The sequence below is a fragment of the Pelophylax lessonae genome (assembly GCF_965119305.1).
Source record: "Pelophylax lessonae genome assembly, chromosome: 11".
NCBI classification, from domain to species: Eukaryota; Metazoa; Chordata; class Amphibia; order Anura; family Ranidae; genus Pelophylax; species Pelophylax lessonae.
In genome coordinates, this window is record NC_138778.1 from 57413887 (window position 1) to 57437525 (window position 23639).

Here is a 23639-nt window from a genome sequence, read left to right on the forward strand (position 1 = left end):
GGGTGCTTTCTAACTGTGTGGGATGCACTTAGTGGATGAACACAGAGACCTTTTGTTCCTAGATAGGAGGAACACAGGATCCCTGTGTTCATTGCTGACAGAACAGTACACCGCCGTTCTGTCTATCTGGGGAGCAATCGCAGGGGATCGGCAGACATTGTGGCCGCCGGACCAGCTAATCGGCTCACCCTGTGGCAAATAGGCGCGCACCAGCTAGCAGTCCCACGAAGCGACATACAGGTACATCGTTTGGTGGGACAGAGCCGACCTGCCACAGTATAAGTACGGCGGCTGGTCGGCAAGTGGTTAATTTATAACCCCCCAAAAAAAAAGTGTGAAGAAAAAGATATAAATTGCATGACCGCGCAGTCACCAATTAAAGTAGTGCAGTGCCGAATAGAAAAAAATGTCTTGGTCATGAAGGGGGTAAAATGTTCCTCAGCTGAAGTGGTTAACGTAAATTGTTGATGCTAGGTGCATGAGCCTTTGATCCATTACATGCTCCCTGCTGTTTCATGTTTGCTGACTCATTGAAACTTTATTGAATGAGACAAGGTCTTTTAACATTGCTTTTATTGTATTGACCTGTTTTAGGTCATCATATGTGTTCACATGCGCTCCTGAGGAAGAAAGAGTGTTTTTGTAATGCATCGCGATTCTTATGTGGACTAGCTTTGTAGAAATGGAAACATTCCTTGTATTATATATAATATATTTACAGTCAGGTCCATAAATATTGGGACATTGACACAATTCTAATCTTTTTGGCTCTATACACCACCACAATGGATTTGAAATGATACAAAGATGTCCTTTAACTGCAGACTTTAAGCTTTAATTTGAGGGTATTAACATCCAAATCAGGTGAAAGGTGTAGGAATTAAAACAGTTTAAATATGTGCCTTACAGGGACCAAAAGTAATGGGACAGTTTAAGGCGGTTGTATCCCGCTTTTTGACACTTTTACCTACAGGTAAGCCTATAATAAGGCTTACCTGTAGGTACAAATAATATCTCCTAAACCGGCACGGTTTAGGAGATATTTACAGTGCATGCAGCCGCTCGCGCGAGCGGCGCATGCGCTCTGAAGGTCCGGAGGGACCTTCAATTAACTTGCCGGGAGCTTGCCGGAAAAATCACTCCCGCGCGCATGCGCGGGAGTGACGTCATCGCGGCTCTAGCCAATCAGCGCGCTGGAGCCGTCTCTTCCGGCCAATCAGCGCGCCGGAGCCGCCGAACCCGGAAGAGACGACGAGGGATCATGGCAGCGCCCGCATCGATGTCCGGGGGTCCGTGTCGGGGCTTCGTTTTAAGGTAAGTTAAACATAATGGGCTAGTATGCGATGCATACTAGCTCATTATGCCTTTGTCTTGCAGGTTTTTTTTTTAATTTTTTTTTTTATAGGGTTTACAACCGCTTTAACAATCATAAATCAAACTTTCACTTTTTAATACTTGGTTGCAAATCCTTTGCAGTCAATTACAGCCTGAAGTCTGGAACGCATAGACATCACCAGATGCTGGGTTTCATCCCTGGTGATGCTCTGCCAGGCCTCTACTGCAACTGTCTTCAGTTCCTGCTTGTTCTTGGGGCATTTTCTCTTCAGTTTTGTCATCAGCAAGTGAAATGCATGCTCAATCGGATTCAGGTCAGGTGATTGACTTGGCCATTGCATAACATTCCACTTCTTTCCCTTAAAATACTCTTTGGTTGCTTTCGCAGTATGCTTCAGGTCATTGTCCATCTGCACTGTGAAGCGCCGTCCAAAGAGTTCTGAAGCATTTGGCTGATAATGAGCAGATAATATTGCCTGAAGAATTCATCCTGCTGCTTTTGTCAGCAGTCACATCATCAATAAATACTAGAGAACCAGTTCCATTGGCAGCCATACATGCCCACGCCATGACACTACCACCACCATGCTTCACTGATGAGGTGGTATGCTTTGGATCATGAGCAGTTCCTTTCCTTCTCCATACTCTTCTCTTCCCATCACTCTGGTACAAGTTGATCTTGGTCTCATCTGTCCATAGGATGTTGTTTCAGAACTGTGGAGGCTTTTTTAGATGTTGTTTGGCAAATTCTAATCTGGCCTTCCTGTTTTTGAGGCTCACCAATGGTTTACATCTTGTGGTGAACCCTCTGTATTCACTCTAGTGTAGTCTTCTCTTGATTGTTGACTTTGACACACATACACCTAACTCCTGGAGAGTGTGCTTCGGTCATCCACCACAGTTGTTTTCCGTGGTCTTCCGGTTCTTTTGGTGTTGCTGAGCTCACCGGTTCTTTCTTTTTAAGGATGTTCCAAAACGTTGATTTGGCCACACCTAATGTTTTTGCTACCTCTCTGATGGGTTTGTTTTGTTTTTTCAGCCTAATGATGGCTTGCTTCACTGATAGTGACAGCTCTTTGGATCTCAAATTGAGAGTTGACAGCAACAGATTCCAAATGCAAATAGCACACTTGAAATGAACTCTGGACCTTTTATCTGCTCCTTCTAAATAGGATAATGAGGGAATAACAAACAGTTGGCCATGGAACAGCTGAGCAGCCAATTGTCCCATTACTTTTGATCCCTTAAAAAGTGGGAGGCACATATACAAACTGTTGTAATTCCTACACCTTTCCCCTGATTTGGATGTAAATACCCTCAAATTAAAGCTGAAAGTCTGCAGTTAAAGCACATCTTGTTTGTTTCATTTCAAATCCATTGTGGTGGTACATAGAGCCAAAAAGATTAGAATTGTGTCGATGTCCCAATATTTATGGACCTGACTGTATGTATTTATATGGTATCCTGGGTATAATACATGAATGTATGACATGTAACATGTTATGAAAGCTGAACTTATCCCTTAATGTTTTTCAATACAGGGCTTTTTCTTACTGTAGAGCAGTAATTTGTGGTGGGGAAGATGCCCTAATATAATAAAATGCACGCTTTGCCTTTTTTTCTGTAAGACCTGCCTTGAAAATTTAAAACCCTTTCACTTATTCTTTCACCTCCTCACAAGTATTCCAGTTACCCATAATTACCATTTCTTGAAGAAAATAATTTCCCATTTCTTTGTTTACAGGGAGCTGGTCATATGGTTGCAGAAGACAAACCCAAAGAAGCTTTCATCATATTCCATCACTTTATCAATAACAAGCCTTTCTAGATGACTCCACTCCATGACATCGGAACATAAATCTAAAATATCTTCTAGCTATTGTGTTACAGATCACAATAGTTATACAATTTGCTTTTTCAAGTGATTGTAATGCACTTCAAATGACCTATTGCTTTTTATTATGCCTCCATTACTAAATGTATTTTGCTAGCTAAATATAACTGTGTGTGCTCCTATCATTAAAGTCAAGAATAAGAATCATGTTGTCCTAATCTAATACTTTTGGCAAACAATATGATACCAGGGGGTTCCTGTAGAGTGATATATAGTTTAAAGTGACTCATTTGGGGAGACGGGCGGTTAAAAAAAAAAAAAAAAGGGGCAACATTTGGCCTGTGTGTATGGCAACTGGTCCGACAGAAGCCAGCCGAAAACCAGCAGCCTACCGGTTCCCAAATCCCAATCAGACTGACTGACAAGAGTGTTCTGGTGAAGGGCCGTCCCCCTGTCAGAACAAAATAGCACAGCAGGGGAGATCGGTGTACTAACATTGAATTGTTAGTACAGGGGCTCCAACCTGAGCTTTTGAGCTTTTTTTTCATTCAACCCGCTGGTTGAAGTGTGTACCAGGCTTTAAAATGTCCATACACACTACAGAGTTTGAGGTGGATGTACTCACTGGCTCTCCATTAGAGTTTAAGATGGATGTACTCACTGCCTTTCTGACAGAGTTTGAGGTGGATATACTATAACTATATTTATTGGCTCTCTGGTAGAGGTTGAGGTGGGTGTACTCTCTGGTTCTCCAGCAGAGTTTAAGGTGGATATACTCATTGGCTCTCTAAAATAGTGTGAGGTGGGTGTAACTCAATGGCTCTCCAGCAGGGTTAATGTGGGTAAACTCACTGGCTCTCTGAGTTGGGGCTCTTTCACACGGAGCGAACCGTATTGCGATCCGCTCTGGCACTTTTTTTTTTTTTCACAGACACGGATGACACTTGTGTCATCCGGTCCTTATGTCCGCATATTATTCCGTCTATTAGCCGGATGATATATGGACATAATGTATGTCTATGGGCATTGCGGATGTCAGCGGATGACACCGCTGACATCCTATTTTGCGTCCGTTCCGTTTTTTAAACGGAACAAAAATAGGGTTCTGTTCTGTTCCAAAAAAGGATGAAAATCGGTCATGGTCATCCGCTGACATCCGCAATCCCATAGACATTCATTATGTCCGTACATCACCCGCAAACGGATGGGGTGATTTACGGACATATGGAACGTCCGTGTGAAAGAGCCCTTGGTGTATTTTGTAGCTCACCAACAGAGTTCGAGGTGGTATACCCACTGGTTCTTCAACAAAGTTGGAGGTATGTGTACTCACTGGCTTCCTCCAGGCTCTAAGATCGGGCCTCAAAGCCTTTTCTCCCCTAAGCTCCAGTGGTCAGATGCCTTCAATAATGTCATCAAGATCAATGCAGAGCCCAGGATTGTGCAAGTAAAGTTTTAACAATTCCCTAGACCTAAAGGAGCATTTAACCCTTTCATTTTTCCTTCCCTTCTGATGTGCTTAAAACTCTTTGGATCAGCAGCGTTTTAGTTGGATGTACTCAATGGTTATCGAACAGAGTTTTAGGTGGACCCAATCACTTATTATCCAACAGAGTTTTAAGTTGGAGCACTCACTGGCTCCCAAGCAGAGTTTAAGGTGGGAGAGGGCACACAGTTTTGGAAGTGAACATGTACATATGCCAATCATCCATAGCTTTATGACCACACATCTAATAATGAGTAGGTCCCCCTTTTGCCGTCAAAATGGACCTTACCCGTTAAGGCATGGATGCCACTAGACCCCTAAAGGTATGCTGTGGTATCTGGCACCAATCTGTCAGTAGATACCAGCAGGGTGCTTTACATAGCTTCCTAAAATCATCACAGCACCCTGCTTCTGTACTTTTCTTGAGAGCCTTCAGGCATGATGCAAAGAGTGGGCTTTATCTTGGGAGTGGTTATGCAAATATCAAAATGCCTTGATGGGCAAATGTCAGTGTGAAGGATTTGGTATTCCTAGGCAGTGGCGGCTGGTGCTCCAAATTTTTTTTTGGGGGGTGGGTGGCGCAAAAAGTAAAATGTAATAGGTATTGCTTCACGGCAAAAACGCGGTAAAACATTGCGTGAGTTTGAGGTCATGGTACAGGCATGGCACAGGCATGGCACAGGTGATGGTATAGGCATGGCACAGGCATGGCACAGATGATGGTACAGGCATGGCCCAGGTCATGGTACAGGCATGTCACAGGTCATGGTACAGGCATGTCACAGGTCATGATACAGGCATGTCACAGGTCATGGTACAGGCATGTCACAGGCCATGGTACAGGAGATGGTATAGGCATGGCACAGGTCATGGTAAGGGCATGGCACAGGTGATGGTACAGGCATGGCACAGGTGATGGTACAGACATGACACAGGTGATGGTATAGGCATGGCACAGGTCATGGTACAGGCATGTCACAGATCATGGTACAGGCATGGCACAGGTCATGGTACAGGCATGTCACAGGTCATGGCACAGGAGATGGTAAGGGCATGGCACAGGTCATGGTAAGGGCATGGCACAGGTCATGGCACAGGTGATGGTACAGGCATGGCACAGATGATGGTATAGGCATGGCACAGGTGATGGTATAGCATAGCACGTTACCTGTGTACAGTGTAATTGGCCTGGCCTGCACTGTCTTATATTGTGTACACTGCTGAGCAGGCTTCTGGCCTGGCACTATATATTTATTAATAGTAAATGGCACACAGCGGCCTGGTACATGATGGTTCCCAAGTTGGGAACCATCTTATACCAGGCCGCTGTGTGCCATTTACTATTAATAAATATATAGTGCCAGGCCAGCAGCCTGCTTAGCAGTGTATACAATATAAGACAGTGCAGGCCAGGCCAATTACATTGTACACAGGTAAAGTGCTATGCTAAGTTAGCATAGCACTTTACCTGATGTACAATGTAATTGGCCTGGCCTGCACTGTCTTATATTGTGCACACACTGCTTAGCAGGCTGCTGGCCTGGCCGCAGTCCCTCACACAGGAGGAGGGAGGCACTGAGTCTGAGGCAGCGGCTGCACTGCAGAATCAGTTACCTCCTGTCCTGCTCTTGGGCTGGCCTGGCTCTCTCTCTCACAAATCACGCCGACCGGACGACCGACCCTGTCACTGCCTGGAGGCAGGCGTGCTGCTGGCTGCTCTGCTCTCTCTGCTCCTGCTGATGGCCCGGGACTCGGAGTCGGGAGACTCGGTCGGACTCTGGCACTCTGCTCTGGTGACTGCTGGTCTCTCCTCTCATCTGGATGTCTTCTCTTCTTCCTCCTCATCGACCTGCTGCATGCGCGCCGCTGTCCTCCTCGGTCTGATGGCGGGCGGGAAGGTGACGTCGGGATGGTGCGTGACTAACGCACGCACCGCCTCCCACGCAGCGTCACCCGGGATGTCCAGGCTAGAGTCTGGACCAATCACAGCCAGGACAGCGCCACAGTGGGGAGTGTCGGGGCGCATTCCTCTGCGCTCCGATGACACCCAGAAGGCCCCCAATCGGGAGGGAAGGAATCAACTCCTAAGTTTGGAAAGATTCTAGCATGGGTCTGTTCTGGGTACTGGAAACCCATTGCAGAGGAATTGATTAAATGTGCTGCTCCAATTTTTCTAGACCTTGATACTGAACTTGGTACGCAGGTTTTGCGTTGAGATTTGACCATATATTCTAAGAAAGAGTGGAAAGCCGCTGCCACTACTGGGTGGTTAGTTGTGCAGGCCCTTTGCCGCGAGGTGCAGAAGAATAAAGCGCTTGAGAAAGAGTTGCAGGAATTGAAAGAGATGTTGGTTATGACCAGTGGCGGCTGGTGCTCCAAAGGCCGGGGGGGGGGGGGCGGCAGACGGACCGCACCATACCTCCCCCCCGGACCACGCCATACACCCCCCCCCCCGCCGGACCACACCAGACCGCATTTTGCTCAATAGTCCATGCTGATTATTGGAGTCATACCAACACTTCTCTCTGTGATAAATGAAGCTGTGAGCAATTAAATCACTGTAAGTCAATTTCTCCCAGGATGCCTAAAGTCTGAAACTAGGATATGTGCTTACACAGAGCTGTTTTCTTCCTGTGAAATGTAATAGTCCAATATTGTAAGTTTGCACTTTTTTCTTTTTGAAACTTCTAGAAGCAATGGTTACAGTGAAAATAAACCAAGCCAGCCATATCACTATGAAAGCTATTTTATAGGGCTTCTTGTTTATTCAGCGATATTAGAGTCAGATGCTATAAGTCATATCTATCCTCAGGTCCAGTGGCGGCTGGTGCCAGTGCCCCCTCGGACCACACCAGGCCGCACACCATACCCCCCCCCCCCCCCCGCCGGCTCACTCACCCTGCCTGGACATGTGGAGGGAGGGCAGGCAGAAGCAGCAACGTCAGCGACTTCGGGTTCTTCCCCCTCATTCTTCTGCGTCTCCTCCCTCCTCCTCCATGACCAATGGCATGGCTTCTACTTTTGGACAATCAGGAAATGGGTCTCAGGACCCGCTTCCTGATTGGCCAGGAGGAGGATCTGTGTGACAATAGCAAACATTCATTGGCTATTGTCACACAACTGGGTGGGCTCGGGGCACAGTGCTCTGTGCCCTGAGCCCACCTTTTTTTTTTTAGCCTATTAGAGCCTCTGAGGATTATTGGAGGATTCCACTATCACCTTTGCCTGTTGTACTGTATATAACACCGCTTACATGGACCTTTTTAGTGAGGGTCTGTGATACAGTATCTCAAAAAAGTGAGTACACCCCTCACATTTTTGGAAATATTTTATTGTATCTTTTCATGTGACACTGAAGAAATTACACTTTGGTACAATGAAAAGTAGTCAGAGTACAGCTTGTATAACAGTGTCAATTTGCTGTCCCCTCAAAAATAACTCAAGACACAGCCATTAATGTCTGAACCGCTGGCAACAAAAGTGAGTACGCCCCCAAGTGACAATGTCGGGCCCAATTAGCCACTTTCCCTCCCTGGTGTCATGTGACTTGTTAGTGTTACAAGGTATCAGGTGTGAATGGGGTGCAGGTGTGTTAGATTTGGTGTTATCACTCTCACTCTCTCGTACTGGTCACTGAAAGTTCAACATGGCACCTCATGGCAAAAAAACTCTCTGAGGATCTGAAAAAAAGAATTGTTGCTCTACATAAAGATGGTCTAGGCCAGTGATGGTGAATCTATGGCACGCATGCCACAGCTGGCACGGAGGGCCCTCTCTGTGGGCACGCCAGCTATACTGGGAAGCTGTTGCCGCTGATGCCTGAGCTCTATAATCCTTCCTCCCATCGCATGGCAGTGGCGCTGTGACAAGGGGGGAAGCAAGCGTGGACTGTCAGTGTATTTCCTCGCTCGCCCCCCTTCTGTCAAGCAGCACTGGATGGGGACAGCGCAACACTTGCAGAGATCGCCGCCCGCTCTGATTCCTCCTGCCTCCCTATTGGCTGCAGCTAAGTACCAATGAGGAGGTTGACAAGTGCCCCATGGGACATTTAGACCGTGAGAAAGACACACTGTGAGCCAGGGGACAGAGAGGCTGTGAGAATACCCACCTGCAGTGGCATTTGTGGGCCTTGCCATGGGCAACCGAGTGTGAGTGGACATCTGTTTGGAGGAAGTGTTGCTGTGTCCCTGGGATTGGTGAGAGGCCCTTTCGGCCATTATCTGTGGCTCTTATTAATTGCAGTGTTGGCACTTTGAAAAAAAATAAGTTGGTTATGTGTCGCAGTTTGGGGCACTTGGGCTCAAAAAGGTTCGCCATCACTGGTCTAGGCTATAAGAAGATTGCCAAGACCCTGAAACTGAGCTTCAGCAAGTGGCCAAGACCATACAACAGTTTAACAGGACAGGTTTTACTCAGAACAGGCCTCGCCATGGTTGACCAAAGAAGTTAAGTGCACGTGCTCAGCGTCATATCCAGCGGTTGTCTTTGGGGAAAAAGACGTATGAGTGCTGCCAGCATTGCTGCAGAGGTTGAAGGGGAGGGGGGTCAGCCTGTCAGTGCTCAGACCATGCGCCACACACTGCATCAAATTGGTCTGCATGGCTGTCATTCCAGAAGGGAGCCTCTTCTAAAGATGATGCACAAGAAAGCCCACAGACAGTTTGTTGAAGACAAGCAGACTAAGGACATGGATTACTGGAACCATGTACTTTGGTCCGATGAGACCAAGATAAACCTATTTAGTTCAGATGGTGTCAAGTGTGTGTGGCGGCAACCAGGTGAGGAGTACAAAGACAAGTGTGTCTTGCCAACAGTCAAGCATGGTGGTGGGAGTGTCATGGTCTGGGACTGCATGAGTGCTGCCAGCACTGGGGAGCTACAGTTCATTGAGGGAACCATGAATGCCAACATGTACTGTGACATACTGAAGCAGAGCATGATCCCCTCCTTTCGGAGACTGGGCCGTGGGGCAGTATTCCAAAGTGATAACGACCCCAAACCAACTTCCAAGACGACCACTGCCTTGCTAAAGAAGCTGAGGGTAAAGGTGATGGACTGGCCAAGCATGTCTCCAGACCTAATCCCTATTGAGCATCTGTGGGGCATCCTCAAATGGAAGATGGAGGAGTGCAAGGTCTCTAACATCCACCAGCTCCGTGATGTCCTCATGGAGATGTGGAAGAGGACTCCAGTGGCAATCTGTGAAGCTCTGGTGAACTCCATGCCCAAGAGGGTTAAGGCACTGCTGGAAAATAATGGTGGCAACACAAAATATTGACACTTTGGGCCCATAGTCACTTAGTGGTGTACTCACTTTTGTTGCCAGCAGTTTATACATTAATGGCTGTGTGTTGAGTTATTTTGAGGGGACAGCAAATTTACACTGTTATACAAGCTGTACACTCACTACTTTGCATTGTAGCAAAGTGTCATTTCTTCAGTGTTGTCACATGAAAAGATATAATAAAATATTTACAAAAATGTGAGGGGTGTACTCACTTTTGTGAGATACTGTATATGTTAAGAGGCTGTGTGATTGGGTGTCGGTGGTGGTCCTCAAATAGGGAATGAAAATATGCTCTATGCTTTCCACTGGGACTCTCTCTGGATGTGGGCTATTTGATTAACACTGCACTTCTTTTATTATTTATGCTGTTATATTGTTTATTTCACAATATTGTGCCAGCTGCTTTTCTCTAAATATTTTATATATTTTTTACTATTACCAGGCGTAGCTGATGATATTAATATTTTTACTGAGTAAAGCATGCTTGTTATACTCACTGTAAGAGGTTAATCCTACACATTGTGTAAAAAACCCCTTCTCTGATCCTCCCCCTCTTTTACTGTCCCCAACCCATCTGCTGATAGTACAGAGCCTTGGGGGAACTGCATATGCTCAGTTTGGTGTATATTGCTAGAGGGTGCATGTGATCAGCACAGGGCCAATCAGCATGGCCAGGGGTCATGTAGCCTTATAGGACAGTCAGAGGAGAATGAAAACTTCTCCTACAAGCTTTAACCAGTGATCGGCGGGACACTGATAGAAGTCATAATACTGATATATACTGCTGACGAGAAAAGGTATTTAGCAGTTTACAGTATATTTACTAAAACTATTGCATTTCCATGTTCTGTGTACTGTGGGAGACCAGATATAGTGAATGCAGGGTCCTGGGTTTAGTAGCAACATAAAGCGAACTACTACCACAAACCAAAAAAGCCGAAATAATTAAGTTTAGCTATTCAAAACAAACTGCCCCATCCATTTATGTCTCCATGCTTTATTTTGCTGAGATATCACTTTGAAAAACACCCCTAGCTTTTTAGGCTGTGGCCATCTTTAGTAAGGGCAGGTGATTCATTTGGCATTTACTTCCTAGAATCTATCTGTCCTTAGCTCAGGCATGCAGACTGGAGGGTGTGCTTAGCTGAGAAAACCCCTCCTCCCCTCCTGAAGACTCCTGGGATGTATGACATCATTTGCTGAGGCATGTAAACCAGGAAGTAACTGAAGAAATGTAGAAAGTTTAAACCAAGTAAATATAATATACCTTCCTATCTATTTACTAATGCTATCTAGATCTAAATCTAAAGACTCAATTTTCTCTAAGATCCTAATTAAGTGATTTAAAGCAATTGTTTCCAATTAGAAGTCTGCCAGGATCTGCTCTTTATAGAAAAACAAAGCTGGGCCCCTGCTGTGAACATTGAAAATGTATTTCTCCATAATGCTTATAGATACAGAGAAAATGATGGATTGTTTTAAAATGGTTTTACTGCCTATTCAGAATATGTGAATATTTTATGTGGCATGATCTGGACACAGGTGCACTCTTTTTTTGGTGTCTCATATGCCTAATGTTCTTAAAGAAAATGTAAACCCTAAGTGAATTACATTTAGTTTGCTAGAGCACTATGTATAATAAACAACTGCCATTGTTTCAGTAAAATACTTATTTTCACTTTTTTAGCTTAATGGTTCTGATATCCTATAGCCTCTTTGCAACTCCAGCAATGGCTGCATAGTATTCCTTTGGCTGGCTTTCCCAAAAGTGTCAACAGTGGACCAAGTCTGCCTAAGGCTAGATACACATCTATGTGTTTTCAGTGCGTATGCAGATCTGCAAAAATACACTATAATCTACTTAACGTTATATCCTAAGGGTCCCATTCACATCTTTGTTGTTTCCTGCAATGCATTTTTTGGAATGGTGCAGGGATTTTTTACATGGAGAATGGTGTGTTTTGGGCTTCTTAGACGTCAATGGAACCACATAAAAGAAAACGCATGTACATGTGTTTTAAGTGCATTTTTGGTAGAGTTTTGTGATTACAACCAGTCTGCTCCTACTAACAAAAAAAATGCAGGAGGCATGAAAAGACACCAAAAAATGCACATAAAACATGTGAAAACACCCCACAAAAACGTATAAAAAAATGCGATGGTCTACGTCTGAAGCCTGTCTGATAGGGTGGCAACACAGGAGTACAGTTGGAAGACAGAAACAGAGGGTTGTCACCCTAAAATAGGATGTGCCTTAAAGAAAATGATGTCAACCTAAAACTTCATATTTCTGATATGTGCCTGCTGTACCAGTTCCTTTGAGTGAAATACTGTACCTGGTGTTCCTGACAGTTCCTCTGCTTTCCTAATAAAAAAACTGACCATACTAGGCATAAGAGCACAGTATGCTCAGTTCTCTCCAAATATCACACTTGTGCTGACATGCCCTCCCTGCACAGCCACTCACTAAGAAGACCAGTGTGGTGCTGCATCTCCTCCCCCCACTTCTCTAACATCCTAATGCAACTGAAAGCAGAGGGTTTGTGATCACCTATTAAAAGGGGAGAGAGGGAAGAATGTATAATGTTTTTTTTATTTGTATACACATTTCTATTTTAAACTGAATGGGTTATTTTACAAGGTTTATATACAGGTCCTTCTCAAAAAATTAGCATATTGTGATAAAGTTCATTATTTTCTGTAATGTACTGATAAACATTAGACTTTCATATATTTTAGATTCATTACACACAACTGAAGTAGTGCAAGCCTTTTATTGTTTTATTATTGATGATTTTGGCATACAGCTCATGAAAACCCAAAATTCCTATCTCAAAAAATTAGCATATCATGAAAAGGTTCTCTAAACGAGCTATTAACCTAATCATCTGATTCAACTAATTAACTCTAAACACCTGCAAAAGATTCCTGAGGCTTTTAAAAACTCCCAGCCTGGTTCATTACTCAAAACCGCAATCATGGGTAAGACTGCCGACCTGACTGCTGTCCAGAAGGCCATCATTGACACCCTCAAGCAAGAGGGTAAGACACAGAAAGAAATTTCTGAACGAATAGACGGTTCCCAGAGTGCTGTATCAAGGCACCTCAGTGGGAAGTCTGTGGGAAGGAAAAAGTGTGGCAGAAAACGCTGCACAACGAGAAGAGGTGACCGGACCCTGAGGAAGATTGTGGAGAAGGACCGATTCCAGACCTTGGGGGACCTGCGGAAGCAGTGGACTGAGTCTGGAGTAGAAACATCTAGAGCCACCGTGTACAGGCGTGTGCAGGAAATGGGCTACAGGTGCCGCATTCCCCAGGTCAAGCCCCTTTTGAACCAGAAACAGCGGCAGAAGCGCCTGACCTGGGCTACAGAGAAGCAGCACTGGACTGTTGCTCAGTGGTCCAAAGTACTTTTTTCAGATGAAAGCAAATTTTGCATGTCATTCGGAAATCAAGGTGCCAGAGTCTGGAGGAAGACTGGGGAGAGGGAAATGACAAAATGCCTGAAGTCCAGTGTCAAGTACCCACAGTCAGTGATGGTCTGGGGTGCCATGTCAGCTGCTGGTGTTGGTCCACTGTGTTTTATCAAGGGCAGGGTCAATGCAGCTAGCTATCAGGAGATTTTGGAGCACTTCATGCTTCCATCTACTGAAAAGCTTTATGGAGATGAAGATTTCATTTTTCAGCACGACCTGGCACCTGCTCACAGTGCCAAAACCACTGGTAAATGGTTTACTGACCATGGTATTACTGTGCTCAATTGACTTGCCAACTCTCCTGACCTGAACCCCATAGAGAATCTGTGGGATGTTGTGAAGAGAAAGTTGAGAGACGCAAGACCCAACACTCTGGATGAGCTTAAGGCCGCTATCGAAGCATCCTGGGCCTCCATAACACCTCAGCAGTGCCACAGGCTGATTGCCTCCATGCCACGCCACATTGAAGCAGTCATTTCTGCAAAAGGATTCCCGACCAAGTATTGAGTGCATAACTGAACATAATTATTTGAAGGTTGACTTTTTTTGTATTAAAAACACTTTTTTTTTATTGGTCGGATGAAATATGCAAATTTTTTGAGATAGGAATTTTGTTTTTTCATGAGCTGTATGCCAAAATCATCACTATTAAAACAATAAAAGGCTTGCAGTTGTGTGTAATGAATCTAAAATATATGAAAGTCTAATGTTTATCAGTACATTACAGAAAATAATGAACTTTATCACAATATGCTAATTTTTTGAGAGGGACCTGTATACTTTAAAGGGCGTTAATGAAAGGATCATCAGGTATTACTTTACCCACTTGCCGACTGCGTAACATACATTTACTGTGGCAGGTTGGCTCTATTGTGCGAAATCACGTACCTGTACGTAATTTCCTGCAATAGCCTCTAGGTGGCGCGCGTGCCCCCCAGAGACCCGAATGTGCGCTGATTGGAGAGAAGGGGAGCTAATCAGTGGGCCACCCGCGATCGTTCCTGAGAAAGGCAGTTTGGCGGTCTGCCAATGTATACAAGGCTATTCACCAATCTGATAGGGATCTCTGTCTTCCCCCAGTCAGAGCAACCCCCACACAGTTCACAAGCACCCCCTATGGACACATTTTACCCCTTGATTGCCCCTGATGGTAACCCCTTCTCTGTCAGTGTCATTAGTACAGTAACAGTGCATTTTGTTTAGATCACTGTATTGGTGTCAAGGGTCCCCAAAAAAGTGTCAGAAGTGTCCGTTAGGTGCCCGATTTGTCCACCGCAATGTCATTAGTTCCACAATAAGTCACTGATCGCCGCCATTACTAGTAAAACATTTTTTTTAAATTCCATAAAAATATCCCATCGTTTGTAGACGCTATAACGTTTGCGCAAACCAATCAATATACTCTTATTGGGATTTATTTTACCAGAAATATGTAGCATAATACATATTGGCCTAAACTGATAAAGAAATTCGATTTTTTTCCATTTTTTTTTCTTGGATGTGTTTAATAGCAGAAAGTAAAAAATATATATATTTTTTTCAAAATTGTCAGTCTTTTTTTTGTGTATAGAGCAAAGCATAGAAACCACACAGGTGATCAAATACCACCAAAAGAAAGCTCTATTTGTGGGAAAACAAGGACATACATTTTATTTGGGTACAGCGTGGGACGACCACGCAATTGTTAGTTAAAGTAACGCAGTGCCGTATGGCAAAAAATGGCCTGGTCATTAACCACTTTACCACCGGAGGATTTTGCTGTCTTAAGTCCAGGCCACTTTTTGCGATTCGGCACTGTGTGACTTTAACTGACAATTGCGCGGTCGTGCGACGCCGTACCCAAACGAAATTTACGTCCTTTTTTTCCCACAAACAGAGCTTTCTTTTGGTGGTATTTGATCACCTGTGCGATTTTTACTTTTTGCGCTATAAACAAAAAAAGAGCGTAAATTTTTTTATATGAAATTCCCTCAAAAAAAATGTAAAAATCAAAATTTTTTTCAATTTTTGGCGAATTTGTTTTCTGCTACCTATGTTTGGTAAAAAAAATCACAATAAGCGTATTTTGATTGGTTTGTGCAAAAGTTATTGCGTTTACTTACTAAGGAAAAGATTTCTGTCATTTTTGGTGTTTTTTTTTTTAAAGAGTAATGGCGGCAATCTGCGATTTTTTTTTGCGGGACTGCGACATTGCGGCGGACAGATCAGACCCTTGACTGACATTTTTGACACTTTTGGGGGTACCAGTGACATTTCTACAGTAATCAGTGCTATAAATATGCACTGTTACTGTAAAAATGACACTGGCAGGGAAGGGGTTAATTTTATTGGAGAGGGAGGGGTTAATGTATGCCTGGTGCTTACTGACATGTGTGGAGGGAGGTGACTGAGTGACACAGGGACAGATCGCATGTTCAGCTATGCTGAACCCTGCAATCTGTCACTGTCTGTCACTTAGGAGATCCGCCCGTTTTGTTTACACAGGCGGGCGGATCTCCAGACTCGATTCCCTGACGATCGGGGAAGAGCAACGGCGATCGCCGCCGCTCCTCCACTGGCCCGACTCCCGCTGTGACTGAAAACAGCGGGAGCGAGCCTCCGACGGCGCGCGAGCGCCGCCCACAAGGGGAGGAGTCCAGCGACGTAGGTCTACGTCGCTGGACGGAATCGAGCCACTTTGCCACAGTACAGTCCCAGTGACTGGTCGGCAAGTGGTTAAGGGGGGTGAAACCTTCCGGCGCTGAAGTGGTTAATGAAAACTACAGAAAAGAAAGTATTAAATAGGACTTTTGAGAACACATGAGCATGTTAAAATATTTATATAAACCTAACCACAAAAATCACACATAAACATTACCTAGCTAAAATATCAGCAGACATAAGTATCTATCCAGCAAAAAGCATTTATTATTGCAGATGTTATCATTCTGGAAAACAATAACTCATCTAAAGGACATTACCATCACTAAGAAAAAGTAAACTGTTGTGATTGGTAACAAAATGTATAGCAAACAGACACAGCAGAGAATTACAGAAGAATCTAGTAGTTGAAGGTTTGTGTGTTGGCGTCACAGATGGCCATGACCTAGAAGGGCTTATTATTGATGAAATGTTGGAATAATATCAAAGCTTCTTTGGGCTTGTCTGTTGCTACCATATGGCCAGCTCCCTAAAAAATAAAAAAAATGAAAGGGAAATCATTATTAATCATTGGTAATTTACAGGAACAGGAAATTAAGACTAGGGTTGCCTGTTCAGGTCACTAATCTTCCATAAATGTTGATACCATTATCAGATCCAGAGTTTGGACACTTGAGTATAGGTGTGTGCAGCCTATTGCATTAGGGCAGGGGTTTCCAAATTATGGCCCTCCAGTTGTTTAAGAACTACAATTCCCATCATGCCTAGTCATGTCTGTGAATGTCAGTGTTTTACAATGCCTCATGGGGCTTGTAGTTCCGCAACAGCTGGAGGGCAGTAGTTTGAAGATCCCTGCATTAGGGTGTACACCCCAAAGCTCAAACACACATGCCTTTCTCTGCAGCCTCAGCTGCACAGGCAGGTCTGAGACAAGGGGTGGATAGGAGAGGTGGCTGCCCTGGGCGCAATGGTTTATTGTAGGGATGGGGGAGCCCTGTGCCAGATGCTTCTTTTACAAGGCTGAAAGCAGTAGTGAGAGCAACATCACTGCTAACCCTTAGAGAAGGGGGGCGCAGTTTGGTATCTTTGCACTGGGCGCTGGATGACCTTGCCCCGGTACTGTACATGGAACAGTGAATGAATGGGAAGTGCGCTGAGCTGAGTGGCGTCCTGTTCATTCACGCACACTAAAGCATAGTAAATACAGTGTACTATGCTTCATTCATAAATGAACACAGTGAGTGAGAAAGGAAAGGTGCTGGTAAATTACATACTTACCCCCCCCCCCACTCACGCTCTCCATCCTGAAACATGCCCCCCAGCAGCTGGGTGGGGGGAGAGCAGAGGAGGGAGGCCAGCAGCACTGCTGGGGGGGGGGGGGGACAACATGAGGGAAGCCCGGGCAGTAGGGGAAATTGACACCACACATAGGGAATAGGGTATGCCTAGGCACACCCCTTGTTCACGCCTATGCACTTGGGCCAGACTTCCAGATTATGTGGGAGATAATCAATGTGGTCTTAAAAATATCTCCTATGCACAAGCAGATCTGGTCATGTAAACGGATTTTCAATTCTGCCTGTTGACAGATATTTTTTGGATGGAAGACTTTGCTTTACCCAACACAAGCAAAGGTTTTTGGTGGGTTAGGTTGTTTTAGACCTTAGTGGTTTGGTAAATGGCCTTTGGACAACAAAAAGGAAAGGGATCTATGATTAGATGATTAACATTGCTGTAGAGTTGGGCGAACGGTTTGGCCCGAGCATGAGTTCGGGCTGAACGGTGGCTATTCACTCTGTTCGGGGAAACCCCCGAATTTGCAGGGTGTTTGGTGGGTGTTCATCCCGCCAAACGCCCTGCAATGCATGTTCTGCGCCCTGACTGGGCAAAGCTTTGCCCAATCAGGGTGCAGTAAAAGCTGGTTGTTAAGGAGCGGGGCCGGAAAGGCAGCCAAGTCATCACCTGTCAATGGGCTTTCTCTGGTGACAGCTAAATAAAAAAAAAAAAAATTTCCGGTAAAATAACCCACCACCTTTTCCTGATCTGGTGGGCTGCATGGTCAGATAAGGGTCTGGTATGGATATTGGGGGGGGACCCAATATTTTTTTTTGCGTGGGGTTCCCCTAAAACCACAAGTCAATTTAAATGTGATTTGGCTCATTTTCCTTTTCTTTAGAAATTGCAGTTTTGCTGCAGCATATTCTATGCATGCTACACATGCCCCACTTCACATGCAGACTAAGGGGACCCCTCAGGCACCATATTTAAAGGGATTTTTCATTTTTGTTGTTGCACTTTAAGGGCCATTAAAAACACTGCTCCTGAAAAAAAAACATTGTTTTTAAAAAATGGCCTATTACTTGCATATAAGCTTTCAAAATGGGCACTTTTGGTTTTTCCTGTTCGGCTCCCATAGACTTTAATAGGGTTTTCCGTTTTGGTCAGAACTTTTCCCCTAATCGGGAGTTCTGCTGAAAACCAAACGGGGGTGTTCAGCCCATCTCTACATTGCTGTGCGGCAGGTTAACATGTTCCTTTTTTGTGAAAAAGGGTGAATATATTGCACTTAAACACTTAAAACACAACCAAAAAAGTGCTTGTGTGCATAAACATATAAATAAATAAATATATATATACTAGTGAATAAATATATATGAATAAATAAATAAATAAATATGTTGTGAAAAAGTCCTTAGTGAAATAAATCAACAGTCCTTAAAGTGCCCAGTGCAATACGTATCTCTCAGCAATGACTGAAAATCACTTTAGCTTCAAGTGAGGGACCTCCACCATAGGGACTTTCTCCACCCAGTGCTCAGGGTAAATACTTCTTACCGAAGCTGGTGGACCCCTTAATTATAGGGGGTCTAAAACAGCATATATGGTCCACAAATGCCTCCAAGCTATCCTTCAGGTCCCTTAATATGGCTCAGCTCGCACAAGGAACTCCAAGTATTTCCAGGGTGGTATGGGGAGAAAGATAAGGAAACTCCGATAGTGTAGTATGTTCTAATAATGGGGTTTATTAATAGAAATGCACTTACTCAAACATCATATACAGAATGCCTTCATGGGGTAAATGCAGCATGGGTTCGGTGTACGGGACGCTCCTCTGTTCCTGCGTATCACCAACCCGGAACTCCACGGTCTCACGTTCCCGACGCACATTTCGTCAGACGCGCTGACGTCATCAGGGGATCATGTTCCTTTTTTAACCACTTGCCGACCGCCGCACGACTATCTACGTGGGCGGTCAGCCCCTCACAGGCAAAGTGACGTAGGTCTACGTCGCTCGCCTGTGAGGGTTTAGGGAGCGAGCGCGCGCCGCCGGAGGCGCGCTCCCACTCCCGCGCGGTCACGGACCCCCCCGCGCGTGTGACCGGCGGACCCGATCGCCGCCGGCCACTCTGCGATCGGCAGGGGAGAGGGAGAAAGTCAGGCAGCTTGTGTAAACAAGCTGCCTGTCATTCTCCTCTCTGTATGAGAGATGATGACATGGATCTACTATGTAGATCCATTGATCACTCTGCATACAGTTGAAGCCCCAGCCAATCACAGTTAGAAGCACGCCCCTAGGGACACACACAGCCCCTCCCTCTCAAATAAAGTTAACCCCTTCACTACCAGTGTATTTTTACAGTAACAGTGCATATATATAGCACTGATTACTGTAGAAATGTCACTGGTAACCCCAAAAGTGTCAAAAATGTCAGTCAAGGGTCCGATCTGTCCGCCGCATTGTCGCAGTACCGCAAAAAAAATCGCAGATCGCCGCCATTACGCGTTAAAAAAAAAAACAGCAAAAATGACAAAAATCTTTCCCTTTGTTAGTAAACGCAATAACTTTTGCGCAAACCAATCAAAATACGCTTTTTGCGATTTTTTTTACCAAACATAGGTAGCATAAAACAAATTGGCCGAAAATATTAAAAAATTTTGATTTTTACATTTATTTTTGGGGGAATTTCATATAAAAAAAAGGGAAAAATATTGCTATTTTAGCAAAATTGACGCTCTTTTTTTGTTTATAGCGCGTGATCAAAAAATCGCACAGGTGATCAAATACCGCCAAAAGAAAGCTCTGTTTGTGGGAAAAAAAAGGACGCCAAATTTGTTTAGGTACAGTGTCGCACGTCCGCGCAATTGTCCGTTAAAGTCACGCAGTGCCGAATCGCAAAATACCCCCTGGTCAGGAAGGGGGTAAAATCTTCCGGGGCTTAAGTGGTTAAACAATTGAAAGAAAAAGGTGATACCTATTAATTTTAGGAATTCCTTTTGGTCTATAACAAAATGATTTAACTATTAACACAGCACAAAACAAGAGAAGGTCCCCATGTGGAAACGTAGAGAAAGGAAAGGAGGTGCAGAAAAGTTCCAGCAATTGTTTTCTAAGGCAGGTTACAAACTAAATTGCATAATTTGACTGGTTACTATGACCAACAGTAAAGATTGCCCTGAATGGCACAACCCTAAGTGAAGGGGCACATGACAGGGTGGGCTAATAGACGAGAGAACGGAGGCGTGTAGGATCTGGTAAAGGATAGAAGTGGCATCTGAAAAGAGGTGAAGCAAATCTGTAAGACCACGGACCAAAGGACAATGAGCTTTGAAGGAACATTTCTCCTACCCTCCCTCCCCCTTTTTGTGTTGAATTTGTTAGAGTTTACTACGATGATGGTAAATTAGTAGGAAGAGTTTTCTTTACACCAACCACAGGTCCTCGACAGTGCCAAAAAGTAAAGAAAATCACTTATAAGGTTATACTGACTGACAAGTTTTTACATGCATCCATCACATAAACTATGCTTGAGCTTCATGGGAGTTGAAGAAGGGAGTATGGCAAGGTTTGAATTTTGTCTTTATGGTATGTACCTAACCAGCTGGTGTATGGTGGATGGTGTAGCTGACCAATGGATCGTAATTTTGGATGTGCTGTAAAGGACCTGCTTCCTTGGATCTATGGTTTTTGCTTTGATGTTGTTTGTTAGTTTTGGGATGTTAACGGTTTTATATTAACATTGGGGCATGTTAACTTCTTGTATTTCTTTTAATGAAGCTATTGTGCAAGAAATATTCCAAAGTTTAAAAAGCTGTGTTTGTGTTCACTTCTGAAATATTAGTTAAAATGCAATGGAGTTAATATTTTTGGAACCCAGCTTTCTTTCAGTAATAATCCCTACCCAAAAATAGTTTTTATCGAATAAACAGTATATAATAAAGGAAAATAAAAAATGACACAGGTGGTTCGCTTAGTGGCTGAATAATGGCTCAAGAAGGACAACTGTGGGAGCATGAACAGTTCCAAAGTGTCATTGTAACGAAAAATAGCTTGTATGCGTTAACAACAGTGAAGTGAGTGAAGAATCTCTGTAATGATAGAAAAGGAACACCAGAGGGTGCCTAAGTGTAGCATTAAAAAGACTTTAATGATAAAAAGACAATAAGCAACTCACAAAGTGGGGTCCCCCAAGGCTCAGTCCTGGGACCAACCTTGTTCAATTTATTCATAAACCGCATTGAGGACGGGGTCAGTAGTTCGATATCAGTTTTTGCAGATGACACAAAATTGGGCAGGGCAATAACTGCACAGCATGGGGCAGATATCCTACAGAATGACCTGAACAAAATAACAGAGTGGGCAACGACATGGCAAATGAGGTTTAATGTGGAAAAGTGTAAGGTTTTGCACTTGGGGACTAAAAACATAAAAGCACAATACACGTTAGGTGGGGAACCTTTGGGGGAGTCAAGAATGGAGAAAGATCTGGGAGTCTTGGTAGAGGATAGACTGAGCAATAGCATGCAATGTCAAGCTTTAGCTGCCAAAGCCGGCAGAATATTAGCATGCATAAAGAAAGGGATGTATTCCAGAGATAAATCTATAATCCTACCACTTTATAAAACTCTGGTCCGACCGCATCTGGAGTATTCTGTCCAGTTCTGGTCGCCAGTTCTCAGGAGGGATGTGTTGGAGCGGGAGAGAGTCCAGAGAAGGGCAACTAAACTAATTAGGAGATTGGAGGACCTAAATTATGAAGAGCGTCTGCAATCGCTTGATTTATTCTCCCTGGAGAAGAGACGCCTGAGAGGGGACATGATAGCAATTTATAAATACCTCAATGGTGATCTCAGCATAGAAAAAAAGCTATTCAGTCGCAAGGATTGCATGAGAATTCGAGGACATACAATGCGATTAGAGGAGAAGCGTTTTGACCTCAGGCAACGCAGGGGGTTTTTTACTGTTAGGGCTACAAGATTGTGGAATTCTCGACCACAAGAGATAGTTTCTGCGGGAAGTATGGCTACTTTCAAAAGACTCTTAGACGTACATCTCAAGGATCAGAACATTAAGGGGTATGAGAGATGATTACGGCCACGCGCGCCTACACAGGTTGAACTGGATGGACTATTGTCTTTATTCAACTTCAACTACTATGTAACTATGTAACAAAGGTAGCAAAATATGGCGCCTATCATAAACACATACCAGTACAGATCCCATATGGATGGATGGCAGATCACTCCATTCCAGGGAACAACCTTACCAACGCTGGCCCAATGGAAGAAACCAGAAAGCAGGCTCAGAACCAGGAACGAGAAAGCCAAGGATCTTGGTGGAATACAGATTGGACCAAAAATGATGTCAGATGTTGCTGGAGGGCAAACGAGGCATGGCTATGTATTTCAGAGCCACCCAGGCTCCTTTTTAATACCTAGGCTTGCCTTCCAGCAACATCTGGTTTCTGGTTTATACCATCTGGCTAGTGGTTGTGAGGCTGTTTCCTGGAATGGATTGATCTGCCATCCATCCACATGGGATCTGTACCAGGATGTGTGAGTTGCTTATTGGCTTTTTATAATTAAACTCTTTCCAATGCTACACTTACGCACTCTCTGGTGTTTCTTTCTAGGATAAACAGTATGACTTTGGTAAGCATGGATGGAAGTGTGTTAACAATGTGAAAAGACTACTAGAGAAACAAAGTGATCCGTTTTTAAAAAAAATGCTGTGTGAATGTCTCTGCATTCACAGAGTTTTCGCAAACAATCCCTGTAATGTGTGACATTTGTGTATTTCCTTTGATTTGAGAACAACGCTACCTAGTGGCCATAATGCAGTATTTTCCTAAAATACCTTGATTAAGGAAAATACCTAATTATGACCACTATATAGAGCTGATGATCAATAGAATTTCAATTTTTAGGCAGATTATGGGGATAATTTGCAGTGAATGCTGAGACATTCACACATATTTGTTATAAACAGACCTCAAAGGGTTAGATAGAGACACAGACTGTAACAACATAAGTAAGAAAACTGTGGTCAAAGAGAAGCTATGTAATTAATGTCCTACAGAGAGGATGAGAAATGTTTAGTGTCTTAAGAAGTGAAGGGTAGGGAAATGTTTATGCTTTGCTTCTTGATCAAGGGAAAAAAGAAAAGCTAGTGATACGTTACCTTCACAGTCAAAAGAGTGAGATTGGCGTATTGCTTTACAAGTCCCGCAACCTGTGGATGGCCCTCTTCCTCATACAGCCATGCATTGTAGGGTGCCTGCAACTATAAAAAACACATTCCAG

The 23639-nt window shown here is 44.0% G+C and overlaps 2 protein-coding genes across 3 annotated transcripts in view; one reads left to right on the forward strand and one right to left on the reverse strand.

The window, feature by feature from the left end:
* The window catches only part of LOC309567623 (lysosomal protective protein-like), a gene marked incomplete at its 5' end in the record, with an annotated part of 82423 nt that extends 79222 nt beyond the window's left edge, over positions 1-3201 (forward strand). For both annotated transcript variants that reach the window (XM_082273037.1, XM_082273038.1), the window contains one exon: positions 3080-3201. In XM_082273037.1, the coding sequence (XP_082129163.1) occupies positions 3080-3163 (84 nt within the window). In that variant the 3' untranslated portion in view covers positions 3164-3201. The remainder of the gene's footprint in view (positions 1-3079) is intronic.
* A 13126-nt stretch (positions 3202-16327) lies between these two features.
* The window catches only part of LOC309566772 (lysosomal protective protein-like), a 90751-nt gene continuing 83439 nt past the window's right edge, over positions 16328-23639 (reverse strand). The window contains exons 14-15 of the mRNA XM_082272067.1: positions 23518-23619; positions 16328-16587 (exon numbers count right to left, since the gene is read on the reverse strand). Of these exons, the coding sequence (XP_082128193.1) occupies positions 16504-16587; positions 23518-23619 (186 nt within the window). The 3' untranslated portion in view covers positions 16328-16503. The remainder of the gene's footprint in view (positions 16588-23517; positions 23620-23639) is intronic.